Source organism: Miniopterus natalensis, chromosome 12 (genome assembly GCF_054644295.1).
Source record: "Miniopterus natalensis isolate mMinNat1 chromosome 12, mMinNat1.hap1, whole genome shotgun sequence".
NCBI lineage: Eukaryota > Metazoa > Chordata > Mammalia > Chiroptera > Miniopteridae > Miniopterus > Miniopterus natalensis.
The window spans coordinates 69,899,659-69,914,402 of record NC_142092.1 but is presented as its reverse complement, the minus strand read 5'-3'; the positions used below and the strand labels follow the sequence as shown (position 1 = coordinate 69,914,402).

The following is a 14,744-nucleotide window of genomic DNA, read 5'->3' as shown; positions in this document are numbered from 1 at the left end:
AGCAAGAGGCACAGGTTAAATCCCTCACAGGCCCAGCCCCTGCTAGCGCTCTGGTCCATCTCCTTCCAATTCGTTTGGTGGGATCCCGCGTACGGGAAGGAGAGCTGCGCTTCTTAAAAAGCAGAAGCAGCTTGTTCCGTAGGCGCGGTTCACTGTGTCCGTTAGGTGTCAGGATCTTCGCAGCTGTGACCGGGATGCAGCACAGCCCACGTGTGTGCTGTGCAGTGGCCTGTCCCTGGGTGGTCAGCTGCGTCTCAGTCACTGCCCCTGGTGCCTCCTGGGTGGAGCTCAAACATGTACCTGTCTGTACCTCGGCCACTGCTTAGCACACCAGGGGCAGGTGCAGGGCAGGCCCACGCCCCGGGTCAGGATGGCCTGTCTATTTATTCAGGTCGCTCTCCAGGAACATGGCCCACCAGGCGAGGTGCACGGGAGCTGCTGCCCCCGTCTGGCTGGCCTTGTCTGTGAGCCCAGGGGGACTGTGGCAGGCTGGGGCCTCCTGGGGATCTATCTGCTTCAGCTGCCTGGAGGGGGAAGGGCTGGGAGGGGTGTCCCAGGGTCCCTCGGGCTGGGGGCTGTGGCACAGGAGTAGGGAGTGGGGAGGGGCATGCTGAGGAGAGAGGTCCAAGGGGAGCCCCTGAGAATGGAAGCTGTGCAGTTGGAGGTGAGCAGTGGCCCCCACTGTTAGCCATGCAGCAGGGTCGAGGGAATGCCAGGAAGTGTGCTGCCCTCTAGGATGGTTCACAGAATGAAGGAGCAGGCCCTTGAGTCCCCTGGGATGTCCTAAGTGCAAGAAGGCGTTGTGGCCACCTACTGTGGGGAGGCGCTGGTTTAAACGGTGCATGGATATGTCTTGTCTGCAGGGCTTCTCAGGGCTTTTAACAAGCTGGGTCCACAGAGGCTATGGGCGTGAGGCTGGATCAGCTCTCCCCGAAGGGTTCCAGGGCAGGCTTTCTGCTCCGATGAGGCTGGGTGGGTTGCTCTGCCCCGTGGAAATAAATGGCTGGTGACAAGAAGTGGAACATGGCCCCTCTGGCAGCTAGGCAGGACCTAGGAGGGCCATGTCCTAGGGCCCAGCTTTCCCAGGACTGCAAGGTGTGGGTATGATGCTGGTGCACCGTGACTGTGCCTTAGGCTACCCTGCTCCATCTGCAGCTCAGTACCGGGTAACAGTGGACTTTGCCCCCCGCATCCGGTTCCCTGGCTCACCTTGGCTTGGCTGTCACAGGTTCCTTAGTCTCCAGGTCCCTAGAATAAAACCCCATATGCAGACCCTCCAGGCAGAGGAGAGAGCCCGCCCCGGGGCAGGAGGGGACGGGCCTGGTGTGGTAGACGTCGGGCCCTGTCTGGGCAGCTCCCCCGTTTGGCCTTGCCCTTCTCAGCTGCCATCCAGGGCCGCGCCAAGCTCCCTGAGTCCTTTGAGTATTTCTTGGGGGCCCATCGAGGGGCACAGTCTGATGTGGCCTTGGCATTCGCCTGCTTCCTCCCGCAGGGTCCTGACAGAGCTCGTGTCCAAGATGCGGGACATGCACATGGACAAGACGGAGCTGGGCTGCCTGCGAGCCATTGTCCTGTTCAACCCGGGTACGGCCCTCCACGCACGGTCTGTACCCTGCTCACCGCACATGGTCTGCACCCGCCCCCGGCCACGGCACCTCCTGTTTATGATGGGGACGCGCCATGCTGCCTCCTCCTCTGGTCCTTGTGAGGGTTCCACGAGATGGTCTCTGTGAGCCCCACTCGGCCTCTGGTTTGGTGAGGCCTCTTGCTGGGCCTTCTGGGTTCTGCCAACCAAAGCGTGGCGCCCCTTTGACCAGAATCCTGGGGCCCAGAAGGGATAGGTTCTGCTTCCAGTGCTGAGGGTCAGGAGCTGGGACAGTCCAGAAGATGTCACTGATGGGCAGACCTGCCCTAGGTCCCGTGAGACCAGCCTGTCCCCCACCTTAGGTGCTGTGTGGAGGGGCCCTTCCTTGTTGGAGCTGCCCGAGTGTGCAGGTCCTGGGCAGCTTCCCAGGTGAGGAGCTCTGACCTGTGGCCCCTTCTTCCTCGCAGATTCCAAGGGGCTCTCGAACCCAGCTGAGGTGGAGGCATTGCGGGAGAAGGTCTACGCATCCCTGGAGGCATACTGCAAACACAAGTACCCAGAGCAGCCTGGGAGGTGAGCCCAGCCTCGGCCCTGCCCTGTATAGACATCATGGTCTCATGTCCAGACCCCTGCCCTGGGCAAGACCGCCACCAGGCACTGCTGTGTGAGGAGAAGGTGGTGCCCCTCCCGGGTCGATGGCAGCCCAGGGAACACCTGGTGTGTCCAGAGCAAGGACGGGCGCTCTCCAGGCCCTCGTGTAAACACATTCACACACTTTTCTGTAGCCCCACCAAAGATGGGCCCCGAGCCGGCACACAGTAGGTGCTTGTCTTTGTGGAGGGGGTAAAGAAGGCCGTGCTCCCCCTTCCACCACTAAGGGAACCACTAGACGCATGGCCTTGGCGCTCACCCCTGGCAGGGGCAGATACCAGCCCATAATAGATGCTTTGTAAACACATGCAGAGTAGATAGATAGTATGGCCTCTCACCACCTGACTGGGCCTGGATGGTTGGGGATCGTCTCATTTCCAGGTCCGCGGTGCTGGGGCACAGTATGTGTCAGAAGAAGGGAGCCAGCTCAACTTTATTCTGATTGTACCCCCCTATCTCCAAAAGAGCACCTCCCGGTGGGGGTCCAGGACAGCAGGCCTCCCTCCTCCGGCCCACTGGCTGGCGCCCACACAGTTAACTCTGTCCTAGCTGCTGGGCCTCATCTGGTTTGGTTTAAACTGAAACTTCCCGGATGGAGGTCGGAGGACGGGATGGAGTGGCAGGCCCGCTTGTTTTTCCTGGCTCCCCGCCGCAGCCATCTCGCCAGCTCAGCAGAAAACAGCTCGCTCACTGGCCCCGCTCCAGGCTCCAGGCTGAGTTTTTTGCCTAGAAAATGTGGGTTGTGTGGCAGCCAAGCACAGGGCTTTTGCCCCCAAAATACAGACATTGTTAATAAGTCATGAGGTCCTGCAGCCCTGCAGCCCCTTGAGGGTCTGAGTAGAGAGGCCTGGGCAGCATGTGGAGGGGGCCTGGGGCAGATGTGGACGTCCCCAGAGGGACATTTGTCCCAGTTGGCTGAGCCTGATGTTTCTCCTCTAAGAACCCCCAAACTTCTCTCCTCCCCTCCCCCACTCAGGGTCCTCTGAAGAAACTCTCTGGGGGTGGGCAGGGCCTTTGGGTGTCCTGTGCTCAGGCCCAGCTCTAGCAGAGCTGTTTCTGCGGAAGGGGTGGGCCTGGCTTGAGGGCACAGGGTGGGGCTTGCTCCAGCACAGACCTCTCCCCGGCTCAGGACTAGCTCTTGTGCCTTTGGTCTCCCCACTGTAGCCAGTGGCATTGCTGATTCTTACAGCTCTCCCCTGTGTAAAATCATGCTGTGGCTCCCTATTGCTATTGGAACAAACCTACATATTTTAAATTCCGCACAAAGCCTGGTCAGTCTGCCCCAGCCTGGCCACTGTTCCACCACTGTCCCTTCAACCCAGGGTCTTTTGCCCACCTTGGGCTCCTGCTTCCAGGCCCTTCCCAGTTCTGTTTCCACTGCCTGAGTGCCTTGTCTTTTTCCTCTAAGGCTCAGCAAAAGCAGGTCTCATGCAGGTTTGAGGGGGATCAGGCGTGAGACTTGGTCCTGTCCTCAGGAGGTAGCCAGGCTCCAGGGTGGAGGGCAGGATGACCACCAGCCCCAGTCACGCCTGCTGTCCCACAGGTTTGCCAAGCTGCTGCTCCGCCTCCCAGCTCTGCGGTCCATCGGCCTCAAGTGCCTGGAACATCTCTTCTTCTTCAAGCTCATCGGGGACACGCCCATCGACACCTTCCTCATGGAGATGCTGGAAGCCCCCCATCAAATGACTTAGGCCCTCAGGCTGGCCACCCCATCTGGCCTCCAGCTGCTCTCCTCGGCTGGGCCCCATCCCTGCCCCTTCTCTGCCTGGCCTGTTTGGACTTTGGGGCGTAGGCTGTCACTGCTAAGCCTAAGAGATGTGTTGCCACCCTCGTTATTTTCAATGCTACTTGTCTTTGGACCCAGCAGGGCAATGCTTTCCCGGGCAACAGCTGGAGAGGCAAGAACTGGTGTGACCATCAGCTCCCAGGGGAGCTCAGGGCGGCTCACGGGGTCTCAGGGCCCTGTCCCTGGAGCTGCAGCAGGCAGGAAAGGTTGGCTCTGTCTTGGGTTTTTGAATCTCCCAAGCCACTCTCCTGTTTGGAGTGTTGGCACCCAGCCAGCCTCACCCCATCCATGATCAGGGGGAGGGGACAGGTGGGGGACCGGTGTTTCCCACCCACTCCCCGGGAAGATGAGGGGCTCTGGGGCAAGCAGGCTTCTCTTCCCTCATAGCGAAGGATGAGCAGCCCCTTTTCCAAAGATGACTTGCCGTGGGCCCTGAGCCAGTCACGACAGGAGCTGACCTCTGTGCCGGATTTTGGGGCCACCTCAAGGCTGCAGGGACTACGGTCGCCCGTGTGCCTGTCTTCTCGTTGCATCATTTCAGCTTCTTCCCCCAGCTCCTACTCTCATGGTCCCGCCTAACCCAAGGTGACAGGATGGCAGTGCCCTGGCCTCTGCTCAACCCCAGATCTTCTCTCAGTCCGTGAGGAGGGCTGAGGCTAGCCCCTTGCCCATGTGGTTCTGCTGCAGAGTTTTCCGCTCCCCTGGGAGCCCCATAGGGATGTCAGGAGAGGAAGGCTGCTTTTCCAGAGGGTCTTCGATCCGCTGTGCACATTTGGAGAAAGCCAGAGGGACTTGTGGGCTCATGAGCCCAACAGGGAGGGGCAGGTGGGGCCGAAGCTGGAGCTCTCGGGCAAGGCCCAGGCAGGCTATTCTGTCCACAAGACTTGGAATCAGAAACCTGGGGGCACCAGGCTCCTCTGATCTGGGCTGGACGCCCCTGGGAACACCCAGTGGGTGTTGTCTGGGTGGCAGAGCATTATGTGGGAGCTCAATCTAACACCTGCCCTGGTTGAAGGCCCCCTTCAGCCCAGCACCCACTTCTGCAGCATTTTGACCCAGCCTAGGCAGGTGGGCAGTCGGGGCTCTCAGCTTGAACCGGCCTCTTTTGCACTGTAATCCCTCCCGTTGGTCTGAGTGCTTTCCATTTTCACGCCACACACCCCGTGGGCCCAGCATCTGTCAGCAGTGGAGGCCTGAGTAGGGAGGAGAGGGTGTCGGGGGATGCAGGGGGCTCCTGTCTGCACAGCCCCTGAGAGCGTGCTCTGTAATGGTGGCTTCCCTCCTGCCTCCTGCCACCCCCACTAGCAGCGCTGGACAGGGTGTGTGTGTGTGTGTGGGGGGCCCTGCTGTCCCCAAAGTTTCCCCAGATGGTACAGGAGTGTGTGCCCCAGGCTGGGGCAGGGGCTGAGTGGGATGAGGCAGGCCTTCGGGCCTCCACGGGAAGACAGTCCGTTCTTTGCTTTCCAGAGTCACCAGCCCAAGCTGAGCTCGAGGCACCTGGGCAGAGGCTGTAAAAGCCTTGGCCACCTCTGCCACTTGGGCACTCCCCTTGTCCACTGTCTGAGGCATGCCAGGGCCTGCCCAGCTGCCCTCCTCCCACACTCTCCCCAAATGTCTTGGCAGCCTTTGGGGCATGGTTGTGACAGGCAGTGACATAGGCTTTCTCGAGGTATTCCCTTTCGGGGTCCCCTCAGTCATGGGAATGTTAAACTTCCCCCCACACAACGCCCCTGGTGCCTTCTGCAGCCAGACGCATCCTATCATGCCCAGCCTTCTGCTCCCCTCAGCCTCTGGGGAACGTGGGTAGCTCCAAAGGAGAAAACTCAGACGGGGGTCCTCTGTTGGGTCAACTTCTTGGGAACTTCACCATTACCGGCCCTGGCTGACACTGTAAAACACTGAGGCCCCCCCCGTCCCCCGGCCACCACCTCCCAAGGCCAGAAACTCCCTTGGTCCCTCCGCTCGGCCTCCCCGCAGCCCCACCTGCACTGCAGCCCCACCCGCACCGGCATCGTGGGCCCGTGGGAGCTGCCCTTTCCTGTCCTCGCCAGTCGGTCTTCGTGATCATACATGCAGTGCTGTTTGGAAAGTGAAATGTGGGGAGACAGCACATTACTCTGTAGAGAGGTAGAGTTTTTATTTAACCAGGTCTTCAGTAGTATTACCAATCTGGTTCAATTAAGGTGATTTTTTGGTAATGATGATTATCATATTGGTGGGACAATCTTTAATTTTCTAAAGATAGCACTAACATCAGCTCGGTAGCTACCCCGTGCCGTCCCCACCTTGGCCCGGCTGGACACTTCCCGGGTCCCTGGCCTGCTGGTGCCTCTGCCAGTTCCTCAGCAGCGTCGCCTCCACACTCTGACACCCAGATCGGGCTCCCACGGCTGAGGATCGGAGATGACCGCGTCCCGTGTTTGGAAGGTGCTGGCAAAGCCAGCTTGCCCCACCCCCCACCCCCTTGGAAGCTGGCCTGCCCAGACGATCACGGAGATGGCCCCGTGTCAGCCACTGGTCACCTGGAAGCATGAGGTCTCCGGGACGATGGCTCCACCCCCTGGGGTTCCCAGGTCTCGGAGTCCCCGAGGACTCGGGCTGGCAGCGAGTGCGGAGGCCGGGCGGGCTCCGGTGCGCGCCCGGGAGGGGAGCCAGCTGCGGCTGTCCCCGTGGGCTGCCCCTCAGGAGCTGGGCGCGCCTGCCCCTGCCCTGCGGGGCCACGGTGAGGTCGCGCCTGTACGGAGAACCCGCGCGGAGCCGCCGCCTCTCCGCAGCGCGCAAGGCTCCCAACGCTTCGTGTTTATTTTTAATTAAGACTTTTCCCCCCGTTTTCCTGTAAGTTTGCTTCGTGTAAGCAAGTACATAAGGACCCCTCCTTTGGTGAAATCGGGTTTGAATGACTGTCTCAAGGCGAGGAGATGCATCTATTTTAAGATGCTTTGGAGCAAACAGCTTTAGCCGGTCCCCACCCTTAGCCATGCCTTAGCAGGGACACGTAGCTGGCGCTTCAGAGGTGACAAATACAGAGAGTAAAGAGAAATGTCTAAAGCATCGGGAAAGGTAAAAAAAAAAAAAAAATCTATTTTTGTACAAATGTAATTTTATCGGTCATGTATACTTGGATCGTGCGGCGGGAGGGGGGACTTGTTCTGTTTCTGCTCCGGAGCTCGAGGTGGATGTTCCCGGGAACACGCTGGGATGGAGCTGGAGCAGAGCCGGGGCTCCGGCGACGCAGCACAGGCTGTGGCACCGGCAAGGGCACCTTCCCTTTGGGCTGCCACGCCCCCTGCAACTTGGACTGTGAAATTGCTCCGACGGGACCGCTCTGCAGCGTCGGCCGCAGGGCCCGGGCGACGAACAGCGGTGTGGGACTCGTGGAAAAGCGAAAGACACAAACGTGGGAGGAGAAACAGCAAAATATGAGCGTTTAAAAATACGCCCTCACCCTTCAGGCCTCGTTTGTTCTGCCGGGGTTTCCTGTTTGGGTCTGGAAGTCGGCCAAGCGAGGGGCTCGGGGGGCTTCCTGCCGCCCCCGGAGGAGCCCTGCTGCCCTCGGCCTGACCCGGGCCAGGTCCCAGCTCCGTGCGCCAGCGGGACTCGACCCTGGGACACTTCTCGTCCCTCCTGCTCCCCCCAGCTCCCCGGGAGCCCCTCTCCGGGGTCCAGGGCTGGCCCCGCGGCACAGCGCTTGCGCGGCTGCCCCCCTGCTCCAGGAGCCTGGCCCGGCCTCTCCGTGGGCCGGAATGGGCGGGCGGCCACAGTGTCGTCTAACTGCCCCGCACAGACTCGAATGACGCCCATCTGCTCCACCCCGTGTGGTAAGTGCCCTTCGTCTGCACGCTGTCCTAGGGCTGGGCTTGGGTGCTCCTGTGCCCCCCTCTAGCAGGTGCCCCCCGGGGAGGCCCTGGGCACCTTGGAGCTGGGAGCCTTGAGGGCCAGGGTCTTGCCCCAGGGTGTTGGACAGATGGTGCTGATGGCGAGGGCCACTCCCAGCCGGGAGGGGGTAAACTTAGCAACAAAGCCCGAGATGCCCGTCCCCGGGACATGCTCACACTTAACGTGTGTGCACCGTCACTGAGACACGAATGCACGACATTCACACTCACATTCACCACACTCCCGGGCATGTGGCAGCCCCAGGACCGTGTACTGTGGGTGTTTGGGAGCAGTGAGGGCGGAGGGCCTCTCAGGCCTTGGCAAGTTCAAGGCAGGGCTGAGCAGGCCTCCCGGGTGGAGTTGGACTCCCACACCCACATTCTCCTTCCCAGGGTGTGTTGGGGTGGTGGCTGCACCCTGAACCTCTGAGCTGCTCCCTGGGCCCACAACTGGCGGAATGATGGGTGTCCGTGGGACTGGGAACCACAGGAGCGATCGGCTATTTAAGACCCATGGCCAAGTCCACTGCTGATTGCTGGGCCTGGTCCGGGCCCTGGCCTCGCCCACCGGGACCCAGCCCGGACCTCCTGGGCTGGCTGGGTGTGGGAGCCACGGGGGATGGGAGGGAGTTGTCTGAGGTGCCAGCCCTGCTCCTCCCAGCACAGCCCCACACTGTCCTCTGGGTCTTGCTGCAACTGGCTTACGTGTGCCAGCCGTGGACCCCTGCCTGGGGGCCTGGAGAATTGGGGGGTTGAGGGACTCTCTTTTGCCTCCCACATGCCCAAACCCTCTGCGGAGTGCACTGTGGGGGACACTGGGCCCCTAGTGGTCCCACTCCCCGAGCAGGCCCCCGCCAGCACTGGGCACAGCCTCCAGGGAGTGAATGAGTGAGCCCAGCGGGGCTCGAGGGCACAGTGGGCCAGTGTGAGTGTCCCCTGCGGAGAGCAGGCTCTGACAGCACAGGGCAAAGAGGTGCCACAGGGTCTGGGGAACACCAGGAACAGGAGGGTCCTCTAGGCCCACCCTTGGTCCTGGGAGGGCAGAGCCACATCTTCCTAATGAGCCACAGGAGGGGCCCCTGGTAGCCCAGGACAGTGACCAAGATGACCTCCAGGGAGCACACCTGGGTGGTGTGCTTACCTGGGGAAGGGGAGCCAAGCAACCAGTAGGCAAGGGCCTAGAGGGGCGTGGCCAGGTGGCCAGGGCTCTAACACCCTCCTTCCTACCGTGAGTGCCCCTAGGACTGTGCTGAGCCCCCACCAGGGCTGGCCCTGCTGGCCCTGCTGTCCCTGGGCCTTGCGTGGCAGCCTGGCCTCGGGCCTCCCTGCTGCCTCCAGTTGTCATAGTGATGCCGGTCCAGGACAGTCCCCTGGACCAGAGATGCTGAGCTTGAGAAGTTTGTCACCAGCGGGATCAGATGGTGACAGTGGAGTCTGCAGGGTCTGGGGTTCGGAAGAGTTGAGGGTGTAGCGTGGGACGTTGGATGGGACGTTTTGGATGGGACGTTGCTGAGCACCCACTGTATACCAGGCCCTGTGCTGGGTGCCAGGAGCCCAGTGCTAGGCAAGGGCTGGCCTTGCTATCAGGCAGAAAGGGCGTGCATGGCAAATGGGGGGCATCCTGGGGAGACACCCTGGGGATGGGCAGAGGACACAAAGGACCTCTGGGACTCAGAGTCGGAGTGGACTGGCCGTTTAATCTAACATTGCCACCCACCCTTAAGCTGCAGAACCTTCTTCATGGATGCCCAGGGAGAACCCAGGGGAGGCTGGGAGGAGCTGCAGCCCCTGGGTCAGCCTCCCCTCCTGCAGCCCCCCGGGAGGAGATGGGCCCAGAGACAGGACCAGCCCAGCCGCCAACCCCTTGGTTTTGATGGACCTCCATAGAAACCCCAGGCTGTCGAGGGTGCGCTGGGTCCCTCAGAACAGAAGCCCTAACCCGAGGTGCCCCAGTTATGAGGTGGCACTGCCCCCTGCTGGTGATGCTGGAGCAGAGCCCACCCTGACCCCGTCCTGTCCCTGTCCCTTCCCATCTTCCAGTGTCTCCTGCAGCCCTACTGCAGGGGGTCCCGACGTTGGAATCACTGGGGCTTTAGGGGACCTGACACCCAGGCCATCCTCCAGGATGATTAAATCAGAAGGTCTGGGGGGCAGCCGGCACCGTGCTTCATGAAGATGCTGTGAGTGGGCCCTGCAGCCCTACTGTGTGCTCAGCCTGAGGCAGGTCCTGGCCTCTCTGGGCCTCAGTTTCTTCGTTCCCCCAGACCCACCCTGGTGTAGCCACGAGAAACACACCAGACAAATTCCAATTAAGGACATTCTATAAAACACTGGCCTGGCCAGTCCTCAAAACTGTCAAAAAAGCCACATCCTGAGACTGGCAGGAGGGGCGGAGACGCAGCTGGTCCCACACCCATGTGTGGTGGGTAAAAATTGGGGGGGATATCTTGGCTGCAGAAGTCCCCCTTGAGGATCGAGGGGTCCCAGCCACACACCAAGCCCCCAGCCCAGGGTTCCAGTGCCGGGAAGAGAAGTTCCCTTAACTCCTGGCTGTAAAAACCGGCGGGGACTGCAGCTCAGTGAGACAGCGGCCGCCGAGTCCCAGGTGCCCCTCTTGAAGGGCCGGCACACGGGCTTACCCGGACCCGCTCCCTCTAGCTCCAGCGCTGGGCAGCACCTTAAAAGGTGCCAGGGGTATATATGGAGGAACTAAATTGGCATCACGGGGAGGCCTGGAGGGGCAGCTTTCTCCCAGACAGAAGTGCTGGCACAAGCCATTGTTTCTGAGTCTTCCCCCAATAGAGCTGGCAGGCGGGCGCCACATCAACCTGGCTGTCCCTGTGCCCCCTTCCCCGTGATTCCCCGAGACCCGACCCCACCAACTTGCAGGCCCACCCAAGCTGTTTGCAGTGGCTTTTCCATACAAACGACCTGACTTGGCTCGTGCTGCAGACTTTCCTAAAATCTCTCAAGTAAGCAGCACCTGGCCTCGGCGTGCCCCGTGCCTCACACTAAGTGGCCCCAGGCTCCACACTAGCAACAGCTGGCCTTGGCGCGCAGCTTGGCCTCTCCTCTGGGCACCTCCAAGCCCAGCACAAGGAAAAAAACACGTCAAAAAATACGAAAAGTAAGCAACTGTCCCAGTCCAGAGGAGCCCGAAGAGACAAATAAGTGTCATATGGGTCCTGGATGCGGCCCGGGGACAGGAACAGGGCATCAGGTAAAAACCAAAGAAAATCCTAATGACGTGGATAACAACACACAGACACTGGTGCATTAGTTCATTATAACCTAAGATGCCAGCGCTGGGAGAACAGGGTGGGGCCTTTGGGGACTCGCGGGACTCTGGGCTGTTCTTGCAACTCTGGTAGATCTAAAATGATTCTAAAATGAAAACATTTACTTAGAAAATTAATGCAGCATCCATACATAAAAAATGTCACATACTGACGCCGAAGTGCGTGCTTATGGGAACCAACTGTTTACCGTGAGCTAGGGCAGCTTCTGTGAGCAAGGACTCGGCCTTTCCAAAGAGCGTCCACAGGGAGCCTTCAAAACCCCACGTTCAGGAGGCAGAGGGAAGGGAAGGGGGAGCGGGAGGGGAGGGAGAGGAGGCGATTGGCAGGACTGGGGTCTGGTGCTGGGGGGGGCTCATAGGGGTCCTGCTGGGCTGACCGGCTCTCCTCCATCTCTCCCTCCCTCTAAGGTTAGCATCACTAACTAGGTACCTGTTGCTTGTGCCCGAGCCTCAGTTTCCCCAGGCGTGAAAGCCGTTTGAGAATGGGAATGACCCCAATCACAGAACCACTCGTGGCAGGTTCGCGCTCCATAGCTCAGCCCCAAAGGCCCCCAAGGTCAGCCGTGCGCGAGCAGCCTGGACAGAAAAACAGGCGCGCAGGCGGCCAGGGCCAGGCTGTCAGCACCCCACTTTGGCACCAGAGGGCAGCATCGCCCCGCCGAGCGCATTCCGCCGCGGAGCCCGTGGCCCCTGCTGATTGGCTAAGCCCTGCCGTCTCCCTGGCAACCGCCTCCAGCCCTCCCTCCCGGCGCCCCGCCCGCCTCCAGAGCCCAGTGTGATGCGCGGGAGCCGCCCAGCGGCTGGTCCCCGGGCCTGGGCCGAGGACCCCGCGGGGCCGTGGCAGCAGCGGGGCCCCATTCCAGCCTCTGATTTCACCTTGGCTGAGGGGGTCCTTCCAACGCTTGTCTTTCCTGCTCAAAACACAGAGCGGAGAAGAGAGGAAGCCCAGGTGCCACCGCAGAGATGCCCCGGGACCTGCCTGGGCCCCGCAGAGCCCCTGCGTCCCCTCCCAGCTGGTCACCGCACACCCCGTGGTGGGGAGTGGGCAGGAGGGTGCACCTGCTGCCTCGGGGTGAGGGGGATGCAGAATGCAGGGGATGGGGTGCCTGGGGCATCCACCCAGGCTGGTCCTTGGGGGGGTCCCTTGGGCATACCTCTGTGGCCAGAACTTGTCAGGTGTGAAGAGATTGTGTATTTTGGCTACTTTGGACCCCAATGTGACACCCTTAGCTGTCCCCAGAACCTGCAGAAAGCCGTAGGAGGGCCCCTTCCCAGTTCAGAGTGAGACAGAAGAGAAGGGCAGTTGGGGACTTTCGGGGAGCCTGCACAGAGCGTCTCGCCCGCGTCTGGGACCAGGGCTGTGGTCCCAGCTGAGCGATGTGGGGCAGCTGGGGAGAGTGAGGGGCAGGTTGGGGGACAGCTTATAACACAGTCAGGGCCACCAAAGGTACAGGGAAGGACATCCCAGCAGGAACGGAGCGGGAGGGCTCGGGAGGAGAGGGGCGGGCGGTGAGATGGGGCCGCGAGGCAGGCTAAGTGAGCGTGTGAGCGTCCACACCGCAGCGTGTCCACACACCCGGCGGTCGGGTCGGGCTGCCTCCTCCCAGCCCCGCTCCAAATGCCTCTCAGCTTCCTTCATGAACATTCCCGCCTGCCCCTGGTCAAGAGCCTGCTGGGAACCTCTGTAGCTGCTCACTCACTGGAGCTCCCCGTCTTCTCCTTGGGGTCCCCTGAGACCCCAGCTCAGGGCCTGGTGCCCAGTGGGGCTGGTCACATGCATGTGGTTTGGATGTGGACCCCAGAGTAGGGAGCTGTGGTTCAGTAAGTGTCACCCATTGTCTATTTTGACAGGACAGTCATGCTGGGAAGAGTCAGAGGCGTGGGGCAAGGTGATGGTGTTGGGCCCCGAGCACCCATTCATTCATTCATTCATTCATTCATTCATTCATTCATTCATCAAACACTGCAGGGAAACCCACATGGGCCATGCCCTGTGCTGGCTCTGAGAGAGCAGAGTTGGCCCCATAGAAATATAATCTGGGTCGTATATGTGATTAAAGTTTTCCTGGTAGCCACATTAAGAGCCGTGTGAATTTTAATAATCTATTTTATTTAACCCAATATATCAAATTATTATTATTTCAACATTAAGCAATATAAAAATTATTAATATAAAATTGCTATTTTACACATTCATGTTTTGGGTACCAAGTCTTTGAGATTGGGTATATATTTTACACTTACAGCCTCTCTCTACTTGTGCATGCCAGGTTTCAAACTCTCAAAAGCCACATGTGGCATTCTGTACAGTGAAAGTCTAGAACATTCTTATGCGGCTGCCTGCAGGCTGATCTGTGCCAGGAGGAGGCTTGTTCAAGGTGCTTTGGGAGCACACAGGAGGAGCAGCCAAAGAGGAGGGGGCTGGAAGGCTTCTTAGAGGAAGTGGCACTTGAACTGGGCACTGAAGGATGAATAGGAGTTCTTTAGGTACAAGATAGGGAAAAGAAAATCTAATTTCAGTCTCGGAACCCCAGGTAGGGCTCATGAGGATCCAGGACAGTCTGAAGAAATCAAGGACCTTCAGTGACCTCCCCCAGGTGCTGAGGAACCGCTGGTTTAAATTCTCTTCTTCCTGCCCCGGGTCAGGGCTGATGTTTTCCATCTTCCAGTTACAAGCCCTCAGTCTCAACACTGAGCTACAACAGGCGGGCTATATATCCTGAGCTGTATCACCCAGACCCCTGGACAGTATTACCTGGTCCTACCACTGTTTTATAAGGCCATCATGCCCCACCTTCCAGAACTTTCTAATGTGTTACAGGGAGGAAGTGCAGGTGGGAGTCCTGAAACGTGTCTGTATGCAGGTACCGTCCCCTGGCTTCTGCTTGTGTAGTCTTCCTTGGGTCTAACTGAGCTCTCTCTTGCTGCTGCTGGGACGGCAGGCGAGGCTACTCAGAGGTCGCCTGCACTGAAGGCCATCCCCAGGGACCAGCCTGGAAAGCCGCTGTGTTCCTAAAAACCTTTAAGCATGAGCCTTCTGGAATGTTCCCACAAAGAAGCAAAGGTCAAATCCACATTAGGAGCAGCTGGAAAGGCCACCAGTGAGGGGGTGGCCAAGGCGGTGATGGCTGAGTGAGGCTCCTCCCACACTTGGGGTGCCAGGTGTCCCTTCTATAGAAAGAGGGCGCTGTTCTGTGGTTCTAGGTGGTGGGGCAGCAAGAAGGCCTCCCCCCAAACCTCCCTCCTCCATTGTCTGGAATCTGAGCATCAGGCCTTAACCAGCCCTCAAGCACCGCCCTACCCCCCCCATGACAGACGCTTGCTGCACATGGTCTCCTCCTATTCTTCGGGGGGGGGGGCATGGGAGGAGCTGAGCAGGGCCCAGCAGTGTGGCCACCGTGAAGGGCACTGGTGTCAAAGTTCAAAATCCACCTGGAGTTGAGGGGAGAAACCCCGTGGTGACTGGGAGGAAGCTGCGCCACAGCACCCTCCCTGGGCCCCGAATTTCAGAGTAGCCCAGGGTGTGGCCCCGCTGGCTCTCCCGCGGGA

The 14,744-nt window shown here is 60.0% G+C and overlaps 1 protein-coding gene across 1 annotated transcript in view; it reads left to right on the top strand.

The window, feature by feature from the left end:
- RXRA (retinoid X receptor alpha) overlaps positions 1–7,458 on the top strand; it is a 92,243-nt gene extending 84,785 nt beyond the window's left edge. Inside the window, exons 8-10 of the mRNA XM_087822966.1 lie at positions 1,493–1,584; positions 2,053–2,158; positions 3,780–7,458. Coding sequence (XP_087679092.1) covers positions 1,493–1,584; positions 2,053–2,158; positions 3,780–3,927 — 346 coding nt within the window. The 3' untranslated portion in view covers positions 3,928–7,458. The remainder of the gene's footprint in view (positions 1–1,492; positions 1,585–2,052; positions 2,159–3,779) is intronic.
- The last annotated feature ends 7,286 nt before the right edge of the window (positions 7,459–14,744 follow it).